Here is an 18235-nt window from a genome sequence, read left to right as displayed (position 1 = left end):
AACACGCCATGTGGCCCTGCCGTGGATATTATCGGCCAATAGCAAGACGTCTGACGTTGGGGGCTGTTGCTTGTCCACGTCTTGACTCTCGGCCTCCCCGCCTCAGCCTCAATCCTATCTGCAGATGCCAGGGGGTCATGGCTTAGTTCTACGAGTTGGTTGCTGAAAGTAGATTAGTCCATATTCCAGCAGATGAAGATTCCAAGCCTATATAGATCGTAGGTTCTCCTACCCAAGTGTCCCTCTCTAATCTTCAGACACAGTCAAATCAATCAATCACCACCATGGTATTCTACCTCCTATACAAGCACATCAAGAAAGCGCGCGCCGCAAAGCGCCAGTCTGACAATATCCCCCTCCAAACACACTCCAGCCAGCAAGATGGGGATACCCTTTCCTCGAGTCATGGCGCACCAACACTGCACGAGAAGCGACCGACCCCCGAAGCCGAAGCCGAAAAGAAACGCCGCCGACTACACAGATTGAAGCTTGTCCTCGCGCTGTTCATGCCGTACCTCCTCGCTACAATCGACCTCACCATCGTCGCGACTGCTGTGCCATTTATTGCGTCGCATTTTGGTACGCCTAACCATTTCTCTCTTCTCACACCCTACCCAACGTCTTGAAGATGGAATGTAGCTGACTCTTGTGGTGGTGGTACAGACGAACTCTCCGAACAATCCTGGATTGTAACCTCCTTCACACTGACATCAACCGCCCTAATTCCCGCCTTCGGACAACTCTCCGACGTCTTCGGTCGGCACGCCTCCCTCCAACTCGCGACATTCATGATGCTTATCGGATCTGTCCTCGGCGCAGCCGCACAGAGCTGGGGCATGCTTCTGCTTGGCCGGGCCTTGCAGGGCGTTGGGTCCGCGGGCCTGATGAGCACGATCAATACTGTTCTTGCGGACGGGGTGAGTCTGCAGGAGAATGCGAAGAATAATTCGATTTTCGCGCTTGTGAGTGGGATTGCGTATGCTGTTGGGCCGGTTGTGGGGGGGTATCTTACAGATGTATGTGCCCAGTATATGTTATAGACCCGGACTGTTTATACTTGGTGAGCGGTGGTGCTAACAATCGCAGGCAAATTGGCGGTACTGCTTCGTCATCTCTATCCCGGTACATCTCCCATCCCCCTTCCCTATCTCTGGCTGTCGGGTATATGCGTACTAATATGTCACGGTAGATCGCCTTCCTCTCCCACGTCGTAATCTACCTCGTCCTCCGCCACGACCTAAAACAAGGGACACACTTCCGTCACGGCAGGCGTCTGTCCTCCTTCCTCCCCGCCCTAGCAACCCTCGACATCCTGGGCACAATCCTCTTCATCTTCGGCGTCGGCTTGATCATCCTCGGCACAGCCTGGGGCGGCTCAACATACCCCTGGGTCTCGGCGCAGGTCCTCGCCCCTCTAATCGTTGGAGGCATATGTTTCGCGCTCTTCTTCGGCTACGAGTACGCGCTCGAGAACGGGGTGTTCGGGCGTCTGTTTCCAAACCAGAAACCCATGATTCCATATAGTATGTTTCAGCGACTAGACACGCTCTGGCTTGTGGTCCTGCAGTTTGCGGCCGGGGCGGCGATGTACTCGGTCTTTTATTATGTGGGCATATACTTTACCGTTGTTGAGGGCTACTCCGCGTCGAAGGCGGGCGTGCAGTTGCTTTATTATATTCCTGGACTGGGAGGTACGTCCACTCACCCCCTCTATTCCCCTCCACCCTCTACCCTCCCATCTAGCCAACAAACATCCATTTACTAACCCACTGTGTGAATAGCGGGCGTCTACCTAGCAATTCTCCTCTGCAACACCTACCCCGCTCAAACCTTCCCACCCCTCCTCTTCGGGACTATCGCCGAAACCCTGGGGTTGGGTCTAATAGTCCACACCATAAAGACCCAAAACACAACCGTCTTAAACGGCATGATGGTTCTCGCCGGCGCAGGCACCGGAATTCGCATCATGCCTGCGAACCTGCATGCAGCGGGGATCTGGCCCGATCGCATTGCGTCAGCTCTATCGTTGCTGCGCTTTGCGTTGCCGTTTGGGGGCACCCTGGGTATTACGGTTATGGGGAGTGTGTTTAGTAATAAGTTTGCTGAGGGGGTTGGCGAGATTGTTGGGGCGGATGCTGGGGGTGGGAATGACACCGTCTCTGCGAGTGATCTTGCGCATGGTGGGACGAGTAGTCTTTCTTTCATTGATGCTCTTCCTCCTGCGATTCGGGACCGGGTGAGGATCAAGGGGCGCGATGCGATCATGTGGGCGTACATCGCTATCTTGCCGATTTTGGGACTGAGTGTGCTTACGGGGTTGTTGATGGGGAATGTGTGGATTGGAAAGAGGGCAAAGAAGACAGCAGCGGAGGAGGAGGGTACGTTGGAGGCGGCCGAGAGTGCTGGAGCTGGGCCTGGCGAGAGTGAGGTGATCTATGTTCCGTATCTGTATGCCGTTTTCAAGGTGAGTCTCTGTCCGACATTGCTATATTTGACCCGCACATTTCAGCTAACGGCTCTCTTCCCTAGGGCGTCAACAAGTATAAGCACGTCAGCCGACCAGTGCTTGACTCCGAGCCCTTACCCTCCAGAGTCTCTGATGGGCACGCTTCTTAACCCTACACTCGACATAGACCTGAGCTTCTTTCGGGATAGATAGACTAGATAGCACCGCCATGTTTACCCCATGTGATGACTTTGCCTTTAATGTTCCTGTTCATCTTAATCCTGCAAACACCTTACCCTCCCCGCTTTTATCTTTCACGGTTTCCTCTAGTCACTTCCTGGTAAGCAAGGTTGACTCCCTCCCGCTCTCGCAACGCAACCCCCTTCCCACTCCCTCAACAAAAACATCGTGACAGCTCCACCACTCACCCACCACCCTCTCTACAGAAAGACAACAAAAACAGAAAGACAAAAAAGCTCGCTGCGCTCGCAAGAAGTGCCAAAAACATACAACAGCTGGGATTCGCATGTGGTCACCCACCATACTACTAACCAGCCGGCGTGTGGCTTAAGTACGGCTGAGCGGACGGGAAGCCCTGTTCTCCACACCCTGTGGTCGTATGTAATAGTCTCATTGTTTGCAAGGTTTATATAGAAACCGTAGGCATGGCTTTCAATTGCTAACTTTGACTAGAAATAGATTCGTGAAAGGGGAGGGGTTTAATATATATATATGTATATTGAACGCACGGGCGTTCTTTGTACTACGGCATTAATAAGCCCACCTCACGAATCAAACTGCGGCTCAACGTGGCCTTCAAAAGATCTCCTGAACAAACCTCGCATGGAAACTGCGATAGAAATTTAGAAATCCTGAATGTTCCTTCTATTGCTATATAAGGTGCCCGGTTCGCCGATTTATACTAAGGTTTGGTTCGAGGAAGCACGCCATGTATTTAGGCGCGGTGCGTCAATGGACGCTGTGCATTTAGGTAGAAGCCGTTTGCAGCAGGCCTAGATACATAAGATTATACCATGTAATATATTCTAGCCATTTCCCAGTAGCGCCCTGCGAAACCATATACAGTGCATGTGGCCTGGCCAACATGCTTATGCTGAACGCATCACAACCCCGCGCGCTATACTGTGATTGCGCCAGGGAGTCTACCCACCCATCAACTTCAACAAGGCAACAACCCAGGCCCCGCGAAAGCCGATACCAATATCTACCACTGCGTCTACAGTTCTGCGTGGCGCTGTACCGGCAGTCGTGGCTTTCTTCATGCGTCGGGGACCAGAACCCGTATACAATATCCCTAGGAGCCCGACGAAGACAAGGCTAGGGAGAACGCAATAGTCTGCGAATGGAGAGCTCCCGCAATGCAGCTAGCCACTCCCGTCCTCTATTCTCGGGGGTTACACTGCATGCCACGAGCGGGCAAATTGAAACTTAGGTTTGCCCGTGAGGCAGCGGGGTAGCCCGCAGGTAGGTAGGACAGGTATGAAGGCCCAGCCGCTAGCCTGGAGGTATAGTCCATATGGTACGTGCCCAGTTCCTGACTGAGTCCTCAATGCTAACGTTATATCTTCCCTGATGGAGCATGGTAGGTAGGCCATCTCATTTTACTTGCAACGAAGATTACATACCTACTATGGTAACAAGCAGATCGCAAGGTGGAAACCGCCATGCATGCATGTTCCTCGCTGACGACTGAGCAAGGGAATTTTTATCCGCTTTTGGCACTTGGCGTTGCACCCAAATGCCCTGTCAGCCAGCCTCGCTATTTAACGTCTGATGTGTCAGGTTATCTGCAGTCGCTCCAGTCCGCGCCGGTTATCAGCTGGGGTTGTCCGGGCATGCACATGAGCGGGGGGAACAATGTCTGCGGGCTCGCCTCTGTCCCACCCAGCTCGAGCCACGGCGTTCTTGCCGCTTGGATGCCCCAGAAGATGAGGTGCATGCGGGGTACTCATTGGCCCTCAGCAGCTATTATAGGTGGCTCAGCTGGAAGCCTGTGAGTTCTCAAGGAATACGACCAAATAGAGAGGGTGTCAAAACGTCATTCACATTTTACCCAGAGAAATGCTATGCACGATAACGTACAGCTACTCAAGATTTCATATCCCTAGTACCAAAAAGTGAATAGCATTACACCCTACGCTCAGTAACGTCCCATCCTATCTTCCTTGACGGCCGGCGTCAAACTGCAGCTTCCAAGCTACTGCACGTTAGAACTTTACCTCGAGATTAAGCTGGTGTCAACGGGGGAAAACTCACTGCAAGCCTCAAACCCAAGCTTGGACCAGCTCTCATCCAGATACGCCTTCTCGCTTCCAAGGCGGATGGTCTTGACCTGGCCCAGCTGGCCAGCCGCCGGTCGCAGCCCCTTCAGACCCGCGGCAAGCTTGACGAGCCCCGTGATATACGCGAGGGCGATGCCCCTGGCGACGCACTCGTGCTGCCCGTAGCTGAATGCACTGACACTGTTTGTCTTGCGCTTGGGGTCGAATTTAGTTGGATTGAGAACATCTGAGCCGTTGCGACCGGCCTCGCCCTGAAGCATAGGTACCGTAGTTAGACAGGGGTTTCTGCAGTTAGGGCTAGAGAACAGAAAGGACTCACAAGCATCATGACGACAGGGCTGCCCTGTTGTACAATCTTCCCCTCAAGCTCTGTCTTCTGCGTCGCGATGCGGACATTGCGCTGGGAAGTCGTGAGACGCTGGGCCTCGAGAATGTATTTCTGGAGTGTGCTGTCGTCGCCTCTGCGAACTAGGGCCTGTACTTCGCTCCAGATTGATGCGTTCTCGGAGCGTAGGAAGAACTCAAGGATTTCGTAAAACTATAACGATAGTAAAGTTAGTTAGTTCCGTAACTCAATCAAGCCAGATAACTTACCGAAGTCACCGGGACACCGATCCCGCCAAAGGCTGTCAGCCAGAGTGTATCAACGACGCGCTCAGCCGAGTTTCCTTGATGGAGGAGTCCAGCCACCAGCTTATAACCGCAGGAACGCAGGGAGTCTTTCTTGACGTGGGCCGTACGTGGCAGCTTGCTAACGCCAGAGGATGAGGTCGCGTACGAGCCGATAAGGAAAAGAACTAGTAAAGACAACCAGTACTGAACGAAGAGCCAGATGGATGAGAAGCTGAAGCTGAACCCTGAATTTGCCCCGCCACCGACAGCAACCTCGTCGACCAACGTCCGCGTTGTGTCAATAACAACCTTCGCGCCCTCCTGCGCCCGGCGGCGACGATTCCACGCCTCACCCGGGTCGTTGTTATTGACTCCCCACGTGCGGATTGCAGAGAGATGGCGATAGAGCGAAGTGGCACTCAGAGATCCGGCTGGGTTCTCATCAGACCGGACGTCGAAGCAGAAAAGGTCGCCAAGGAGGCGCGCATTCAGTGGGACCGCGACGTCGCGGATGAAATCGATCGTAGCCACGCCGTTCTTGAGAGTGAGCGTTTTGGCATCCAGCAGCTCCGCGCCGACTGTCCTAACAAGATTGTGCACCGCACTATGCAGGTTTGGAATCTGGGCCAGTACACTGGTGAAAGCTTTGCGGTGCTCTTGGTTCCGCGGCTCGTCGCCCGCCAGCATGAACCAGCTTACGTCCTTGGTGCCTGGAAACAAGGAGTTAAGTGGATGGAGCCAGGGCACAGCGAACTGTTTAGGGTTGCGGAGGACATGCTGTATCGCTGCACTGGAGACAACGACAGCAGGCTTCGCCGGACGCTTGGGGTCAGCCGCCGTATACTGCGCCCAGGTCCCCAGCTCTTTGGCGATGGCCTCGTTCGCGGCTCTCGTGTACATTGGCTGCATGACACCGACCGAGTTAAATGGGAACCAGCCGGGCACGCCGCGCTGGATGAGCTTGTACAGCATGGATCCGCCCAGGGTCTTGGGGTCGGAATGGACCTCGTTGTACCCCCAGTTTGTCAGATTGGCGGGCGTGTATTCGAGCGTGTTGAAGCGGTCCGAGCGGACAAGAGTCACGGCGTCGGACAGGACTGCGCGACCGACCGAGTATGTCGGACAGATGCCGCATCCTGCGCTGCGGACGGGCTTGGTGTCTTCGATCATAAGGCCGGGGTATAGCTCCACCATGTCTGGGTCGTTGTAAATCTTCTGCAGGAGGTTTGCAACGTCTGCATCGGCGTTGATCTCGGTGAACGCTTTGTACCGCTTCAGTCCGAAGAACTCGCGGAATTCGTTCAGCGATGCGACCTGCCATTTGCGCGCTTGATTGATGGCGAGGACTTCGACAATCTTGAGTGCCTTCGGCACCATGCGTGCGCCGAAAGACCCGGCTGGATCATCCATCGCCTCGGCGAGAATCCGCACGAGGTCTTCGTCCTTGAAGGTGCCGTTTTCCTGTCGCTCGAGGCCGTCAAAGGTTCGCGCACTGGGGTCTTTCGGGATGCTCTGGTCATACCGGCGCAGGGCCTGCCCGACCTCTACGTAGCTGACATTGACGAGGTCATCCGCTGTGCGTCCGGGAAACAGCTTGAGGAAGAAGTTGTTGATCCAGCGCTCGTCCTTCTTCGAGATACACGAGTGAAACCGATAGAGCAAGTTGAACTCGACGCTGACCTGGTTGCCTGTGCCGCGTGGTACGCCGCCACCGCCATTATTCCCTCGCTCTCCGATCTCGACGCGGGGATCCAGTGTCCAGTCACTATTCGAATGATGTGTGTTGGTGATGGCGCGTAGGTAGTCGTGCAAGCAAATGTTGACGTACAGCCCGCCAATGATCAAGCGTGCCGTGTTGAACAGATCGTGGTCCTGTTTCGCGACAGCACGGGCCATGTCTTCAGCGCTTGCATTGGCCGGAGCGGACAATGTGAAGCGACCGTGTTCGTTGATCTTCAGCAAGACGTCGGCAACGTAGTTGTGGAAGCGGCTGTACAGGACCAGCATGACGTTGACTCCAGGCGGCTGGCCGATCAGGCGCTTTTCGTGGAAGGTATCGGGCTTCAGCTTGCCTTCCTTCATGGTGCGGATCTCCAGCTGGTCGTGGAGGGAGGAGCCGTAGAGCGGCGCGAGGTCAAGGTACGAGGATACGTCGGATTTGTTGCTGTCGGCTGGACTGGTGCGAAAAATGTCGTGGATGATGATGGACGCGTGGTAGAAGAGCATGGACGAGATGCCCGCAGGATTCTCGCGGAAGGTGTTCTCATCCCGAGCCATGAGAAGGTCGAAGAGAAGACCGGCGTCGGGCTTCACACCGTGCAGGCTCTTGAGGGGACTGACTGACTTGGCATACTGTGTTCCGGCCTTACCCAGATTTGGCTCGAGGATATTGTTGAAGCTCCCATCGGGCGTGCGATACTGGTATACACCACTCCCCGCGTATGGGATCTGCTCTCGCACCGTAAGATTGCTGTCTGGGGCCGTGAACTGGATTGCATTGACGGACTCACGGCCATGAGGCAGTGGTTCCTTGGGATCGACGACGTCGTACTTGACATCGCGGCCAGAGTAGCTTTGAGGCGGATGCTGGAGGTTATTCCAGAGCGTTTCGATGAGTTTGTTGGTGAATACGGATCTGAGGTTCGATTTCGAAGGCAGCGAGGTAAGGATGTTGATCAGGAGTTCGGTCGTGCTGTCAGATGTCAATGTCCAGCCGCGAGACACATCCAGCAAGGTACGACCTACCCTTTCTTATCGTCAAGGGGTTCTCCCTTGTGCGATAATCCTGCAACAAGGCCAGCGAGTTCTTGTGCAGAGACCTTTCTCCGAATGCCGACATAAGTTTTGACAGCCTCGACAGAGCGCGTCAGGAGACTGCCCGACTTGTGGCCAGCAGCGTCAGAAATCTCGTCTGGAGGAAACTCTTCGGATGCCATGACGAGTGAGGAAGTGTAGAGGGAAGGAGCCAATGCAGGAAAGAAGTATGAAGGTCGCACCTTCCTTTTTATGCTCCATTCGGCAGATGTCTTGGGCTCACTTTACAATATATTCTTCCCTGTGAGATAATTCCCCATGCTTTCTCCCACCTTGCAACGCGTTCATGAACGCAAGCCTGCGCCCCCCGGTCTCTGCATCGCGAGGAATTGCCTTTGCATCCTGGCGTCAACTGCACGGAGAAAACCGAATGATTCAAATCAAGGGCATGGGATTGGACGAGTCGACAATGCATACGAATTACAAGAAGTCATCGGTCTTAGCCGGCCAGTGCAGCTGGCAAACAGATTGAAATTGGGTCAGGGCGTGCGCTGCATGCTTGTCCTCCACCAATCAACATCCCTGTATAGGGCTATACCCGAGCGATTTAAGACGGACTAGCAACATGCGTGCAGCAACCCCTCAGCTGCAGTCAGAGCAGGCGGAGGAGGTTCTTCCAGGCCCAGAAGTTTGACGGCCCGGGTGTTACACGAACTATAGCAGGCTAAAATATGGTCTGCATGATTGGTTCGCGCATTTTACGTCCTACTCCTTCCTGCAGTGTCCCCGGGCGCTTTCAGCCAGCCGCAGCCTCGACTCCGTCCTGCAAGCGGCCTCTACTCCAGCCAGCCTTTATCTCTCCCATAGTAGGGATTATTCAGGCAGCCTCCTTCCGCGGAAATACTTCGCTTATCGTACCCAAAAACCATGATTGCAGCGACATAGTATCGCAAACTCAGCCCTTGTCCGCGTGACTATCATATCTGGACCTACATGCGGGCGCACTTCAGCTGAGAGAGGCTTGCAGAATTGCCAGGGAGGGGCGGTGCCAAAAGCATTGTTCTTTTGCGCCCTCGTGTGGAAATGATCGTGGATGCCGTGTGACAAGCCGAGGAGGCTGGAGCCTCTTGATTCGTATTCCAGCGACCGTACCCATACCCGCACATTGGTTTACTCTCATGATCGGGGACGCCGGGCTGCAGGTGAAGAGGAGAGACAGCACCAAGACCAAGAAGAAGAGACTTACCAGGCGAATAAATAAACCTTTTTACCGACTTCCGCTCTTGCCCCAGCATTTCATCGTTATTGTCATTCTCCTCATCCCACTGAACCCACCAAAGGAGTCGCCAGCATGAAGGAACAGGAACAACACAATCCCCAGAACTCAGGATTTGGCCCAGTCCAGAAGCCAGAGCCCGTCAAGCTCGTTGTGTGCTTTGACGGAACAGGCAACACCTTCAGCGGCACGAACGCAGACACCAACGTCGTCAAGCTCCTCAGCATGCTCGATCGCACCCATCCCAAGCAGTACCATTATTACCAGAGTACGTCTGCCTGCCTTCCCTTATGTCTCGACCCCGGTCAACCATATCCCATAAAGCTCCTGGCCCAAGTTGTTAACCTCTACCGTACTCCAGCCGGCATCGGCACCTACACCATCAACGAAACCTCCGTCAACAAGCGCTGGTTCTGGGACAAATGGAGCACCGTCACGAAGACCATTGACCAGGGGTACGCGACGACATTCGACGCGCATGTTATCGCGGGGTACCGGTTTCTGATGCAGTATTATGAGTCGGTACGTGTCCCCGTCCAGTTAATCCTGCCCTAAACTCTCCTCCGTCTTTCTGTGCTGATGTGATACGTTTACGTGCAGGGCGCAAAGATCTACATGTTCGGTTTCAGCCGCGGCGCGTATACAGCCAAGTTTCTCGCTCGCATGATCAGCACGGTCGGACTCCTGTGCAAGGGGAACGAGGAGATGGTGCCGTTCGCGTATATGCTGTACCAGCGGTATCTCGCGGGCGAACTACATAATCGCACGGTTGTGGAGAAGGAGGAGCTGAGGAAGGCGAAGAGCTTGGACCAACTGATCAAGACGATCAGTATTGAGCAGTTCACAAAGGGGGTACTCAGCCAAATGGACATCAAGATGCCAAACAGTATCGGGCTCGAAAACCTGCAGGTGCCCAATAGTCTGTCCGGCGACCAGATCTCCAGTCTGTACGATAACCTCCAGAAGACCATGACCACTGCGCCCGGCGACCTGGATGTCTCGAAGTGGGCGAATCAGCTACAGGACGCCAATCCGACGGAGATGGTCTCGAAGGTGTTCGACAACCTCCGAGACGCCGTCCCAATGGGACATTTCACGAAAGGCACATGGATTGCCTGGTTCAAGAAGACCTTCTTCAGCTTCCGTCTCCGTCAACCAGCACAAGCCGATACAGCACCTGCAGTACAGGCCCCGCCCAAACTGATCTCAGTGGCAGACCTCGAAGCCCGCCGCAACGAGACAGACCAACGCGAACGAGGCAACCAAGCTTGCGCTGCCACCTCCACTTCACTCGACGACACCACCAACCCCGCCCTCGCCGAGCTCAAAGCCTTTAGCCAGACCTTCTGCCGCGCCGAACTCGACAAGCACGGCCATAGCCGAAACATCAAGGTCTACTTCCTGGGTATCTGGGACTGCGTGAGTTCCGTTGCTGTCCTCGAGCAGAAAGCACCATTCCCCGTTGAGGTGCTAGGGACCGCACACTACGTCCGCCATGCGGTTGCCGTTGATGAGCGCCGCGTGAAGTTCAAGGCTGCACTCCTCGCGCAGGATGTCATCGACTCGAGGGATAACGACGATGAAGATGTCAGCGAGGTGTGGTTCCCCGGTGGGCATGGCGATGTCGGGGGTGGGTGGCCGGCTGGGGATGGGCAGGGGAAGCGCTCCGTGGTAAGCGCGGATGTGGCCGGGAGGAAAATGAGTACGCCCTGGAACGCCTTTGAGTATATACGGGGAATCCGGTCTTCGGATCAACTTGAAGGACCCAGCGACGCCAATCCTGACGCCACTGGGCTTGATCAGCGGCAGATGAGCGATATCCCCCTCGCCTGGATGATTCATGAACTTGAAGCCGTCGGACGCAAAGACCCATCGGCAGCAGTGATATGGAGTTCCAAAGTCGAGCGCTTCAAGACGAGTCTGAATAAATGGTTCCACGATAAGAACCGCTTTGCTCTCGGCGGTTTCGTGCATGATTCGCTTTCGTTTGGTCTAGGGACGGACTTTTTTACTGTCCTGCTGTGGAAGTTCTTGGGTAAGCCGCCCCCATCCACGCATCCATCATCTCCCTGAAGTGGAAAACAACCGAGACTAACTCAGTAACTATGGTAGAGTACTACCCCCTTACAACCCGCTGGGAACTAAAATGGACCGACTCCCGCCCCCTCTGGGAAAATGTGCGCTTCCCGCTGAACGAAGGCCGCCCCCGCGACATGCCCTTCGACGCGGTCCTGCACGAGTCCCTCGTCCGCCGTCTAAACGAAGATCCCAAGTACAAGCCGCAGAACTGTAACGGGCGCGGGACGTCACTCTGTGTTTCACGTGACAATACACGGCTTTTCTCGCCGCTTCAGGTGTCTGAGGCAGATACGGATCCAAAACATCGCACGTATAAGTTTGCGAATGTTGCGCTTGGGGGTGCTGGGCTTACAGGGAACGGTAGGGGCCATCATTCCCGATGGATTGGGCTGATGCTTGCGGTGGGGATGGTGTTGTGTGTTTGTGCCTTTGTCTTTTTCAATTTGTTTTCGTTTGCGAGGAAACGCGTCGTGCTGTGGGTTCTTTCTGGTTTGGATTTTGAGAAGTTGATGGTGGCTAAACGGGTCTAACCTTGGAAGCGGAGTACTCATGTATAAAGAGCATTAGAAATAAGGGTACCAGTTCTCATCTGTTGCTGACTTGCTGTTATGCCGTCTTTTTTTCAAAGAGGTTTCTTGTACCTGATACCATATGCGGTAACCCTAGCTTTATGTACAGGATAAATATTATTTTCATCCAGGGGTCTGCCGCGTGCGCCCTCGCTTAGATTCCGTAGTCAGACGGTCATTCCAATACCAACATTCTTCCCATACCAGGAAACCTAATACCCTGCATACCAACTTCGCGGGCTCCAGTTCGCTGAGGTATAGAAGGTTGTAATTGCAAACAAAAAGGGTACCCAAATGCTGATTTGCAAAAGAGAGACAAGACGTTGTCCAGGATACATAGTAAGGAGAGTGGTAGTTAGCCTACTCCTAGGGGCGGCCGAGAAGCAATATTGTAAGGCCTAACAGCTAGAAAACAATATTTTAATATATTCAATAAAGGATGGAGCCCAGAAGCCCGTAGGTTAATGGAGGGCTCCAACAGGAGGTATTATCAGAATTATACCGTAATTAAAGATGTCTGTTATCACATAGCTTCACAAGTCCATTGTTGTTGCTCTACTCTTCATCTTCGTCACGTGGGCAACAACGTCAATCCTCACGAGGAGGTGGCAGTGCTGGACTTCAGAGGCCCATAGAAATCACTACCAACTTCGTAGGTATGTTTGGAATAAGTAAAAGCATAAAATTGTGACATGGTCACATGGTCACATGACCACACATGCCGGGCACAAGGTATGGTATTTTGCACTACCTATTAGTACTACCGTAGCACCTTCACTTGGGTGCCCCTCTGGCTATGGTAGCTTTATGCAGCACCGGGCCCCGGCATCTCCGCCTCTGACGTGGCCTTCTGAAGTCCACCACCCCACCTTTGCGCAACCAAAAAAGTGGCGCAGGCCTGGGATGTGATATATTATGGTGGTTAGTGCACCTCACCCGCTCGGGACGGGTACGGTACTGGTGCTGATCTCAATTTCCCCAGACATAGTCATGGCAGACGAGCACCTGCGCACGCTCCGGCGCCTGATGAAAAGATACCACATCCAAGTTCGACCGCCAAGCAATGAGATGCCGGCACCCCACGCAGACACATTCACCAACATCAAAATACTGGGATCCTACGAGTTTGACGCTTACTCGGCCGGCGTGAGTATTTGGACATCGAAAGAGCCCTGGAAACAGCAGATGAAAGCCCATGTTGAGTGGCTCTGCCAGCGCGCCGAGCGGTTGTATGGCCAGGAGCGAAACGAAGCGGGCTGGCGATTCGGGCTGGAGAATCATATCCTAGGGCGTTTTTCAGTGGAAGTTGCTTGGTGAGTACGGTGCGGTTATATCAGGCTTCATAGGCTACCGACCATAGTATGGGCTGAGGAAACTTGTCGCGTCCCGTGGAGGGACTTGGATTTTTAGTGAAGCAACCTCGCTAACCCTAGGCAGTCCGAAATGTCGAGCCAGGATCTGGCAGTCTGAGATCCAGGCTGCTTTGAGTGAAAGTCAAGTCGAGCAGGCGCGGGAACTTGAGCAGCGGAGGAAACGTAGGAATCCATGCCAGTGTCCTCTGAGCGAGCGACCTAGAGACCTGTGAGCGACCATACCATAGTATCTCCGGGTTCCATTCTCACTTGAGGCGTTCTGACCCCTACCGAATAGCTATGAAATCGGGACGAACCCCCTCTTTGACGATCGCGCAGAGGAGTTTGTTGTCTATGATGAGCTTCTCCGATCTCAGCTTCCCAAACAGGGCCCGGATCGGGTACTAGGCTTGCAGAACACCAGGAATTTCGATCACTTGTTGCAATGTCGCGTTAGACAGGAGATCGCCAAGCGTCCGGATGATACGATCTCAGATATCTTGAAAACGAGCCCTTTTAAGAGTGAAGCGGATCCGCTACTCTTTCCCTTTTTGCTCCTAGAAGCAAAATCTGAAACAAGCTCCAGTGGATTCGATGCCATTCAAGTGCAGTCTGCATTTCCGATATATGCACTGCTAAAGCTTCAAGAAGAGTTGCAATGCTGCGTGGACTGGCAAGCTGGGGAAGAACGATTCGAGCCTTTGGTATGGTTCCTTGCCTGTCGTGGGGATCAATGGAGAGTGTATGCATCACACCTTGATACGGCGGCCAATGGGAAACCTACAAACTATGTGAGTATAAGATATCTCCTTTGATGAAAGATTGAACACTAATCCGATGGCAAGTCTATAACACTGCTGTGGTCCGGGTCTCTTTTACACAAAGACAGTGCGTTGCAACTTCTGCTTATTGTTGACTACATCATGGACTGGGCAAGGGATATCTACCGCGTGGCCATCCTGAAACAACTCCAATCTCTAATCACCGGTCAAGCAATCGACGAGATCAGTATTGTCGATAGTGAGGTCTTCTCCATGCGAAGGGTCGTTGATAGTTGGATCCCTGCGCCACCGAGTACAATTTACGGCGGCCTTGAAGCTCCAGACGAGTCTTCGGATGAAGCAGAGCGCGTGAAGATGTCCCTCGACCATCAGGAGGTGCTTGGTCTCCAGATACCGAACACAAAGCTGGGGTCAATCCGCTCCGCCTCTGTCGTGGACTTTCAGTTTACCTGCTTCTATCTCACGCACCGGCATATTCCGAGCTTCCTGGAAATTATTGGGGGTCGGCGGGAAAGCAGGGCGAATATTGTCAGGGCTGCACGACACATTATCAATTTCATCTCGCAATTTGATGAAGTTCTAGTGATGTCGGGGGCAGATCTCGAGCTGCTCGAACAGCTCTGGACAGGCACTGCTCGCTCACACCCGGACGAACGGGAGGAGGACTTCTACGTCGTCCTGGAATGTAGCTGGTATTTTACGCGCTCCTGGCAGATCACCAGACAGCTTTCGTGCTTTGCTATTTCCAAGCCAGCATTCGATACAATGAAAACGCATGCGCGCTTCTCGATACGTCGGAAAGTCATCGAGAATCTACAGCAGCGCGAACGACGTTGTCCTCGGAACGTTCTCCAGCAGTGTATTGAGTGCCTTCGTGCCGGATCTCCCTGGCAAGTACTTCTAGCTGCCATTTCCAGCACGCTGGTCATGATATATCCCCTGCCTGTCCGACGCAGGGAAGATTTCACACCCCCTGTTGATATGCTTGGACTTGATTATGCCACTCGTGATCGAGTGAGGACCTTTATTCTAAAATACCTGCAGCGAGTTCTATGGAAGCCAAGAAGACGAGTCACTTATTCTCAAGAAGAGGTTGTAACCGCTCTTCACCAGGGATTTACTCGGGATGAGTTCCTTGTCGCGAAGGCGGGCAAACAACCCAAAGACACAATCGATATGTCCTGGAAGCGCGTATCAGAGCAGAGAACGAATCTCATTAACGAAGAAGCTCACAAGTCTGATTTGTGCGAACGATGCTGCGGGAAGCCCGAGACCACCATGTCCCCCTTTGCTCACGGATTCTTGGACACCCGCAATCAGCCCGTGCTATCGGACTACGGGACAGCGTTGGTCATGTCATTGGCAGATCCCGCTAAATCGAACACTCCCGACGCATGTGTCTTTGCGCTTGGACCGCTGCATGATTTGCAAGACAATCTGGCTCTCTCCACTATGGTTGAAGATTTAATGCAGTGTGCTAAAGTGTATCACACAACGAAGTGCGATGTCAAAGAGATGAAAGTTAGCGGCGCCATGCACTACAACCTGCCCTTGCCATATCGCACAACCGAAAAGGATATGGAATTCCGTCTATTGAACTGGATTCGAGAATTGCGTGAGGAGCCCTTACTTGACGATGAAGACCTCCCTAGCTACCAAGCATGGACTGAAGAAAAATATGATCCCTACCATTTCCTGTTTTATCTCAGCATTGGCCATCTTGAGCGTCAAGCACTGCTACTCGCCAAAAGAAAGGCCCACTGGGGCCCAGTCGACAGTTTGATTTCCGAAGTGAATAGACAACATGGGAAGGATCTTCCTTGGTTTACTGATCCCCACAAAACAGTGGAAGTCCGTGGAGTTGATCTTGTCCCGCGGTTTAGCACGTGGGACGATGGGTTAAAATTTCTGAAAAAGGAGTACCCAAAGCAAGCTGAGGAAGTATTATTGTTGAACATACTATAGACCGTAATTGCAGGAGTTGACATGACTGGAGTTCAGGTACGTCCAAGCTAGCTCTTACAAGACTGTTGAAGCAGACCTATCTCTTACATTCAAAAGAGCTACCTGACTTTGCTCAAGTCACGGATGATCCATGGCTCAGCTCTCACCGTCCATCGACAGCAACGCGACTTTCTTTACTTTACTTCAATGGTATCTCGATTTCCGTGTTTTGTCTATACCAGGCGCATGATTCACAGGGTGTTTAGTCGCGCTGCTTGTCCTTGTTGCACCTAGTGGTACTCGACTGGATGAGAAACACACCCAACAATTGGACCCTTGATCGTCATCTCATCCTGGTAATGAGCACACGGGCAGACTGCTTCGAAGTTCGGGCGGAGGCTCCAGATAGGCGGACAAACTGTGACAAAGAGTCAATGTTGCTTTGTTCGACTTTGATTGAGGGGCTTTCAAGGACGCAAATCCGATTTCTTTATGAGATTTGGACGCTATGGATGACATAGCGGATTGATTGCCCACGGATACAGGGCGCATAACATTGGACAATGGAAGGACACAATGACCTTCATCGATTCGGCATTGATCGATATATCATCAAAGAACGAATACAATGCCGCGCCTGAAGAGAACGTGCAAAAGGGATACAGAGCGATATAGGGTATCATACAAAGGCGAATACAAAGGCGCTTCAAAGGGCATTATCCAGTCTACAATTGTTCAAGGCACTGAGAGTGTGTTAAATAAGACCAGCCTGCGCTCCATTTTACACATCATTCAGTCCAGTGCAATCCAGTCCAGTGCAATCCAGTCCAGTGCAATCCAGTCCTATCTGATCAATCAATCAGACAGCCTAGTACGCACCAGACACCCACAACACACCCCCTATCCACCTCCTACAACCCAACCAACGCCACCAAAATGTCCCACCGAACATCTTCCCAATCTCTCGCCCAAATCACCCTCAACGCCCCAACCACCCGCACAACCACCCAACCAACGCTAGACCTCTACATCGGCAAAGGCAGCATCCCAACCCACGGCCGCACCAACACCCCCAGCGCACATAACAACCGCCACTGGGCCCTCATCGCCCACGACCCCGCGACCGACAAATGCACCGTGTACACCATCACGCTGACGCGCCAGGGAAGCGCGAGCTACAGCAGCGCGAGTATGGGGAGCACCCACCTCGGCGTCCACAGCACCAACAATACCAGCTTCAACAACACCAACAATACCAATAACAACAGCTCCGGCTCCCGCAGCAATAGCAGCGGTAGCAGCAGTAGTAGCAAGCCAAAACACACCTACACCTACTCGCGCGCCGTAATAACCACACGCAGTTTCGCCGCAGCACGCGATCTCTTCTCATCCGTCGAGAAAATCGGCTTCGTGCGCATCTCGCCGAATCCGCACCTCGGGATCCAGGAGGTCCTGCGCAGTGTCCAGCCGCGGCGCTGCTGCAAGTGGGCGTTAGCTGCGCTGGAGGAGCTGGATTCCGTGAGTCTTGTTAGTGGGAATGTGGTGCGGATTATTGCGGAGCTGAAGTGTGATCCGGAGATTGGGGGTAGTCCGATGCGGAGGGAGATTGAGGGGGAGGTTAGACGGGTTTTTGAAGGGCAGAGGGAATGGGAGGGGAAAACTAGAAGGGAGGAGGTTGAGGATGCGGTTTTGGTGAATGTTGAAGATGCAGTGGAAGGTGTTTCGGAAGGGTCGGCGCAGAATATTGAGAATGCGAAGGCCCGGACCCAGACCCAGACCCAGACACCCAGGCCGGGCGTGGGCACTTCCACTTCCACCTTCAGCCAGAATCAGGAGGCGAGGAAGTATAATGAGGCGTTGGCGAGGGCGAAGAACACTATGGATGGGCTGGTTGATCAGGCGCAGAGAATGGAGCTCGATGAGTTTGCGTACTGTCGGTGTTTCTTCTGAGGTTTAGGCTTATACCACGAGTACCATACCATACTGTATCAAACCCCGCCGGGTTTGTTTCTCTAGCCGCAATCTCAAATCCATTCGTTCACAATTTTACATCCATCTCTTTACAAAATGCAGTGCTTTACCTAAGTAGATTATGCCTGTTTGCCATGAGAACTTTAA

General features: G+C 53.3%; 6 protein-coding genes across 6 annotated transcripts; 4 read left to right on the top strand and 2 right to left on the bottom strand.

Moving 5' to 3' along the window:
- Positions 1 to 270: 270 nt before the first annotated feature.
- On the top strand, positions 271 to 2752 carry mfs56 (putative MFS multidrug transporter). The gene is made up of 6 exons (XM_073724774.1): positions 271 to 579; positions 664 to 1016; positions 1087 to 1122; positions 1190 to 1691; positions 1782 to 2464; positions 2530 to 2752. Exons 1-6 carry the CDS (start codon positions 285 to 287, stop codon positions 2614 to 2616), a joined length of 1956 nt encoding a protein of 651 aa, XP_073582775.1. The 5' UTR covers positions 271 to 284; the 3' UTR covers positions 2617 to 2752.
- A 1734-nt stretch (positions 2753 to 4486) lies between these two features.
- On the bottom strand, positions 4487 to 8350 carry BDW74DRAFT_155062 (peroxidase/cytochrome P450 family protein). Its single transcript, XM_073724773.1, has 5 exons — positions 8107 to 8350; positions 5344 to 8053; positions 5069 to 5287; positions 4724 to 5000; positions 4487 to 4664 (listed from the first exon to the last, which is right to left on the bottom strand). Exons 1-5 carry the CDS (start codon positions 8295 to 8297, stop codon positions 4624 to 4626), a joined length of 3438 nt encoding a protein of 1145 aa, XP_073582774.1. The 5' UTR covers positions 8298 to 8350; the 3' UTR covers positions 4487 to 4623.
- Positions 8351 to 9065: 715 nt separating this feature from the next.
- BDW74DRAFT_155061 (uncharacterized protein) lies at positions 9066 to 10143 on the bottom strand. The gene is made up of 3 exons (XM_073724772.1): positions 9992 to 10143; positions 9753 to 9913; positions 9066 to 9659 (listed from the first exon to the last, which is right to left on the bottom strand). Exon 3 carries the CDS (start codon positions 9408 to 9410, stop codon positions 9105 to 9107), a length of 306 nt encoding a protein of 101 aa, XP_073582773.1. The 5' UTR covers positions 9411 to 9659; positions 9753 to 9913; positions 9992 to 10143; the 3' UTR covers positions 9066 to 9104.
- Positions 9066 to 12198, top strand: BDW74DRAFT_32001 (T6SS phospholipase effector Tle1-like catalytic domain-containing protein). The gene is made up of 4 exons (XM_073732512.1): positions 9066 to 9659; positions 9753 to 9913; positions 9992 to 11426; positions 11504 to 12198. Exons 1-4 carry the CDS (start codon positions 9467 to 9469, stop codon positions 11998 to 12000), a joined length of 2286 nt encoding a protein of 761 aa, XP_073582772.1. The 5' UTR covers positions 9066 to 9466; the 3' UTR covers positions 12001 to 12198.
- Positions 12199 to 12991: 793 nt separating this feature from the next.
- BDW74DRAFT_185747 (uncharacterized protein) lies at positions 12992 to 16138 on the top strand (the record flags this gene model as incomplete). Its single annotated transcript, XM_073731103.1, has 5 exons — positions 12992 to 13352; positions 13477 to 13620; positions 13690 to 14182; positions 14237 to 15187; positions 15218 to 16138. Exons 1-5 carry the CDS (start codon positions 13030 to 13032, stop codon positions 16136 to 16138), a joined length of 2832 nt encoding a protein of 943 aa, XP_073582771.1. The 5' UTR covers positions 12992 to 13029.
- A 1653-nt stretch (positions 16139 to 17791) lies between these two features.
- Positions 17792 to 18172, top strand: BDW74DRAFT_155059 (uncharacterized protein). Its single transcript, XM_073724771.1, has one exon. The coding sequence runs from the start codon at positions 17814 to 17816 to the stop codon at positions 18072 to 18074; it is 261 nt and encodes an 86-aa protein (XP_073582770.1). The 5' UTR covers positions 17792 to 17813; the 3' UTR covers positions 18075 to 18172.
- The last annotated feature ends 63 nt before the right edge of the window (positions 18173 to 18235 follow it).

Source organism: Aspergillus multicolor (genome assembly GCF_047715735.1).
Source record: "Aspergillus multicolor strain CBS 133.54 unplaced genomic scaffold BDW74scaffold_16, whole genome shotgun sequence".
In the NCBI taxonomy this organism is placed as follows: domain Eukaryota; kingdom Fungi; phylum Ascomycota; class Eurotiomycetes; order Eurotiales; family Aspergillaceae; genus Aspergillus; species Aspergillus multicolor.
This window is presented reverse-complemented; position numbering and strand designations above follow the sequence as displayed.

Coding starts and splice junctions, on each gene's coding strand:
- mfs56 (XM_073724774.1), top strand. CDS start 285: ATGGTATTCTACCTCCTATACAAGCACATCAAGAAAGCGCGCGCCGCA. Junction 580..663: donor ATTTATTGCGTCGCATTTTG/GTACGCCTAACC, acceptor GTGGTGGTACAG/ACGAACTCTCCGAACAATCC. Junction 2,465..2,529: donor ATCTGTATGCCGTTTTCAAG/GTGAGTCTCTGT, acceptor TCTCTTCCCTAG/GGCGTCAACAAGTATAAGCA.
- BDW74DRAFT_155062 (XM_073724773.1), bottom strand. CDS start 8,297: ATGGCATCCGAAGAGTTTCCTCCAGACGAGATTTCTGACGCTGCTGGC. Junction 8,054..8,106: donor CCCCTTGACGATAAGAAAGG/GTAGGTCGTACC, acceptor GACATCTGACAG/CACGACCGAACTCCTGATCA. Junction 5,001..5,068: donor GCCCTGTCGTCATGATGCTT/GTGAGTCCTTTC, acceptor CCTATGCTTCAG/GGCGAGGCCGGTCGCAACGG.
- BDW74DRAFT_155061 (XM_073724772.1), bottom strand. CDS start 9,410: ATGCTGGGGCAAGAGCGGAAGTCGGTAAAAAGGTTTATTTATTCGCCT.
- BDW74DRAFT_32001 (XM_073732512.1), top strand. CDS start 9,467: ATGAAGGAACAGGAACAACACAATCCCCAGAACTCAGGATTTGGCCCA. Junction 9,914..9,991: donor TGATGCAGTATTATGAGTCG/GTACGTGTCCCC, acceptor GTTTACGTGCAG/GGCGCAAAGATCTACATGTT. Junction 11,427..11,503: donor CCTGCTGTGGAAGTTCTTGG/GTAAGCCGCCCC, acceptor TAACTATGGTAG/AGTACTACCCCCTTACAACC.
- BDW74DRAFT_155059 (XM_073724771.1), top strand. CDS start 17,814: ATGTTGAAGATGCAGTGGAAGGTGTTTCGGAAGGGTCGGCGCAGAATA.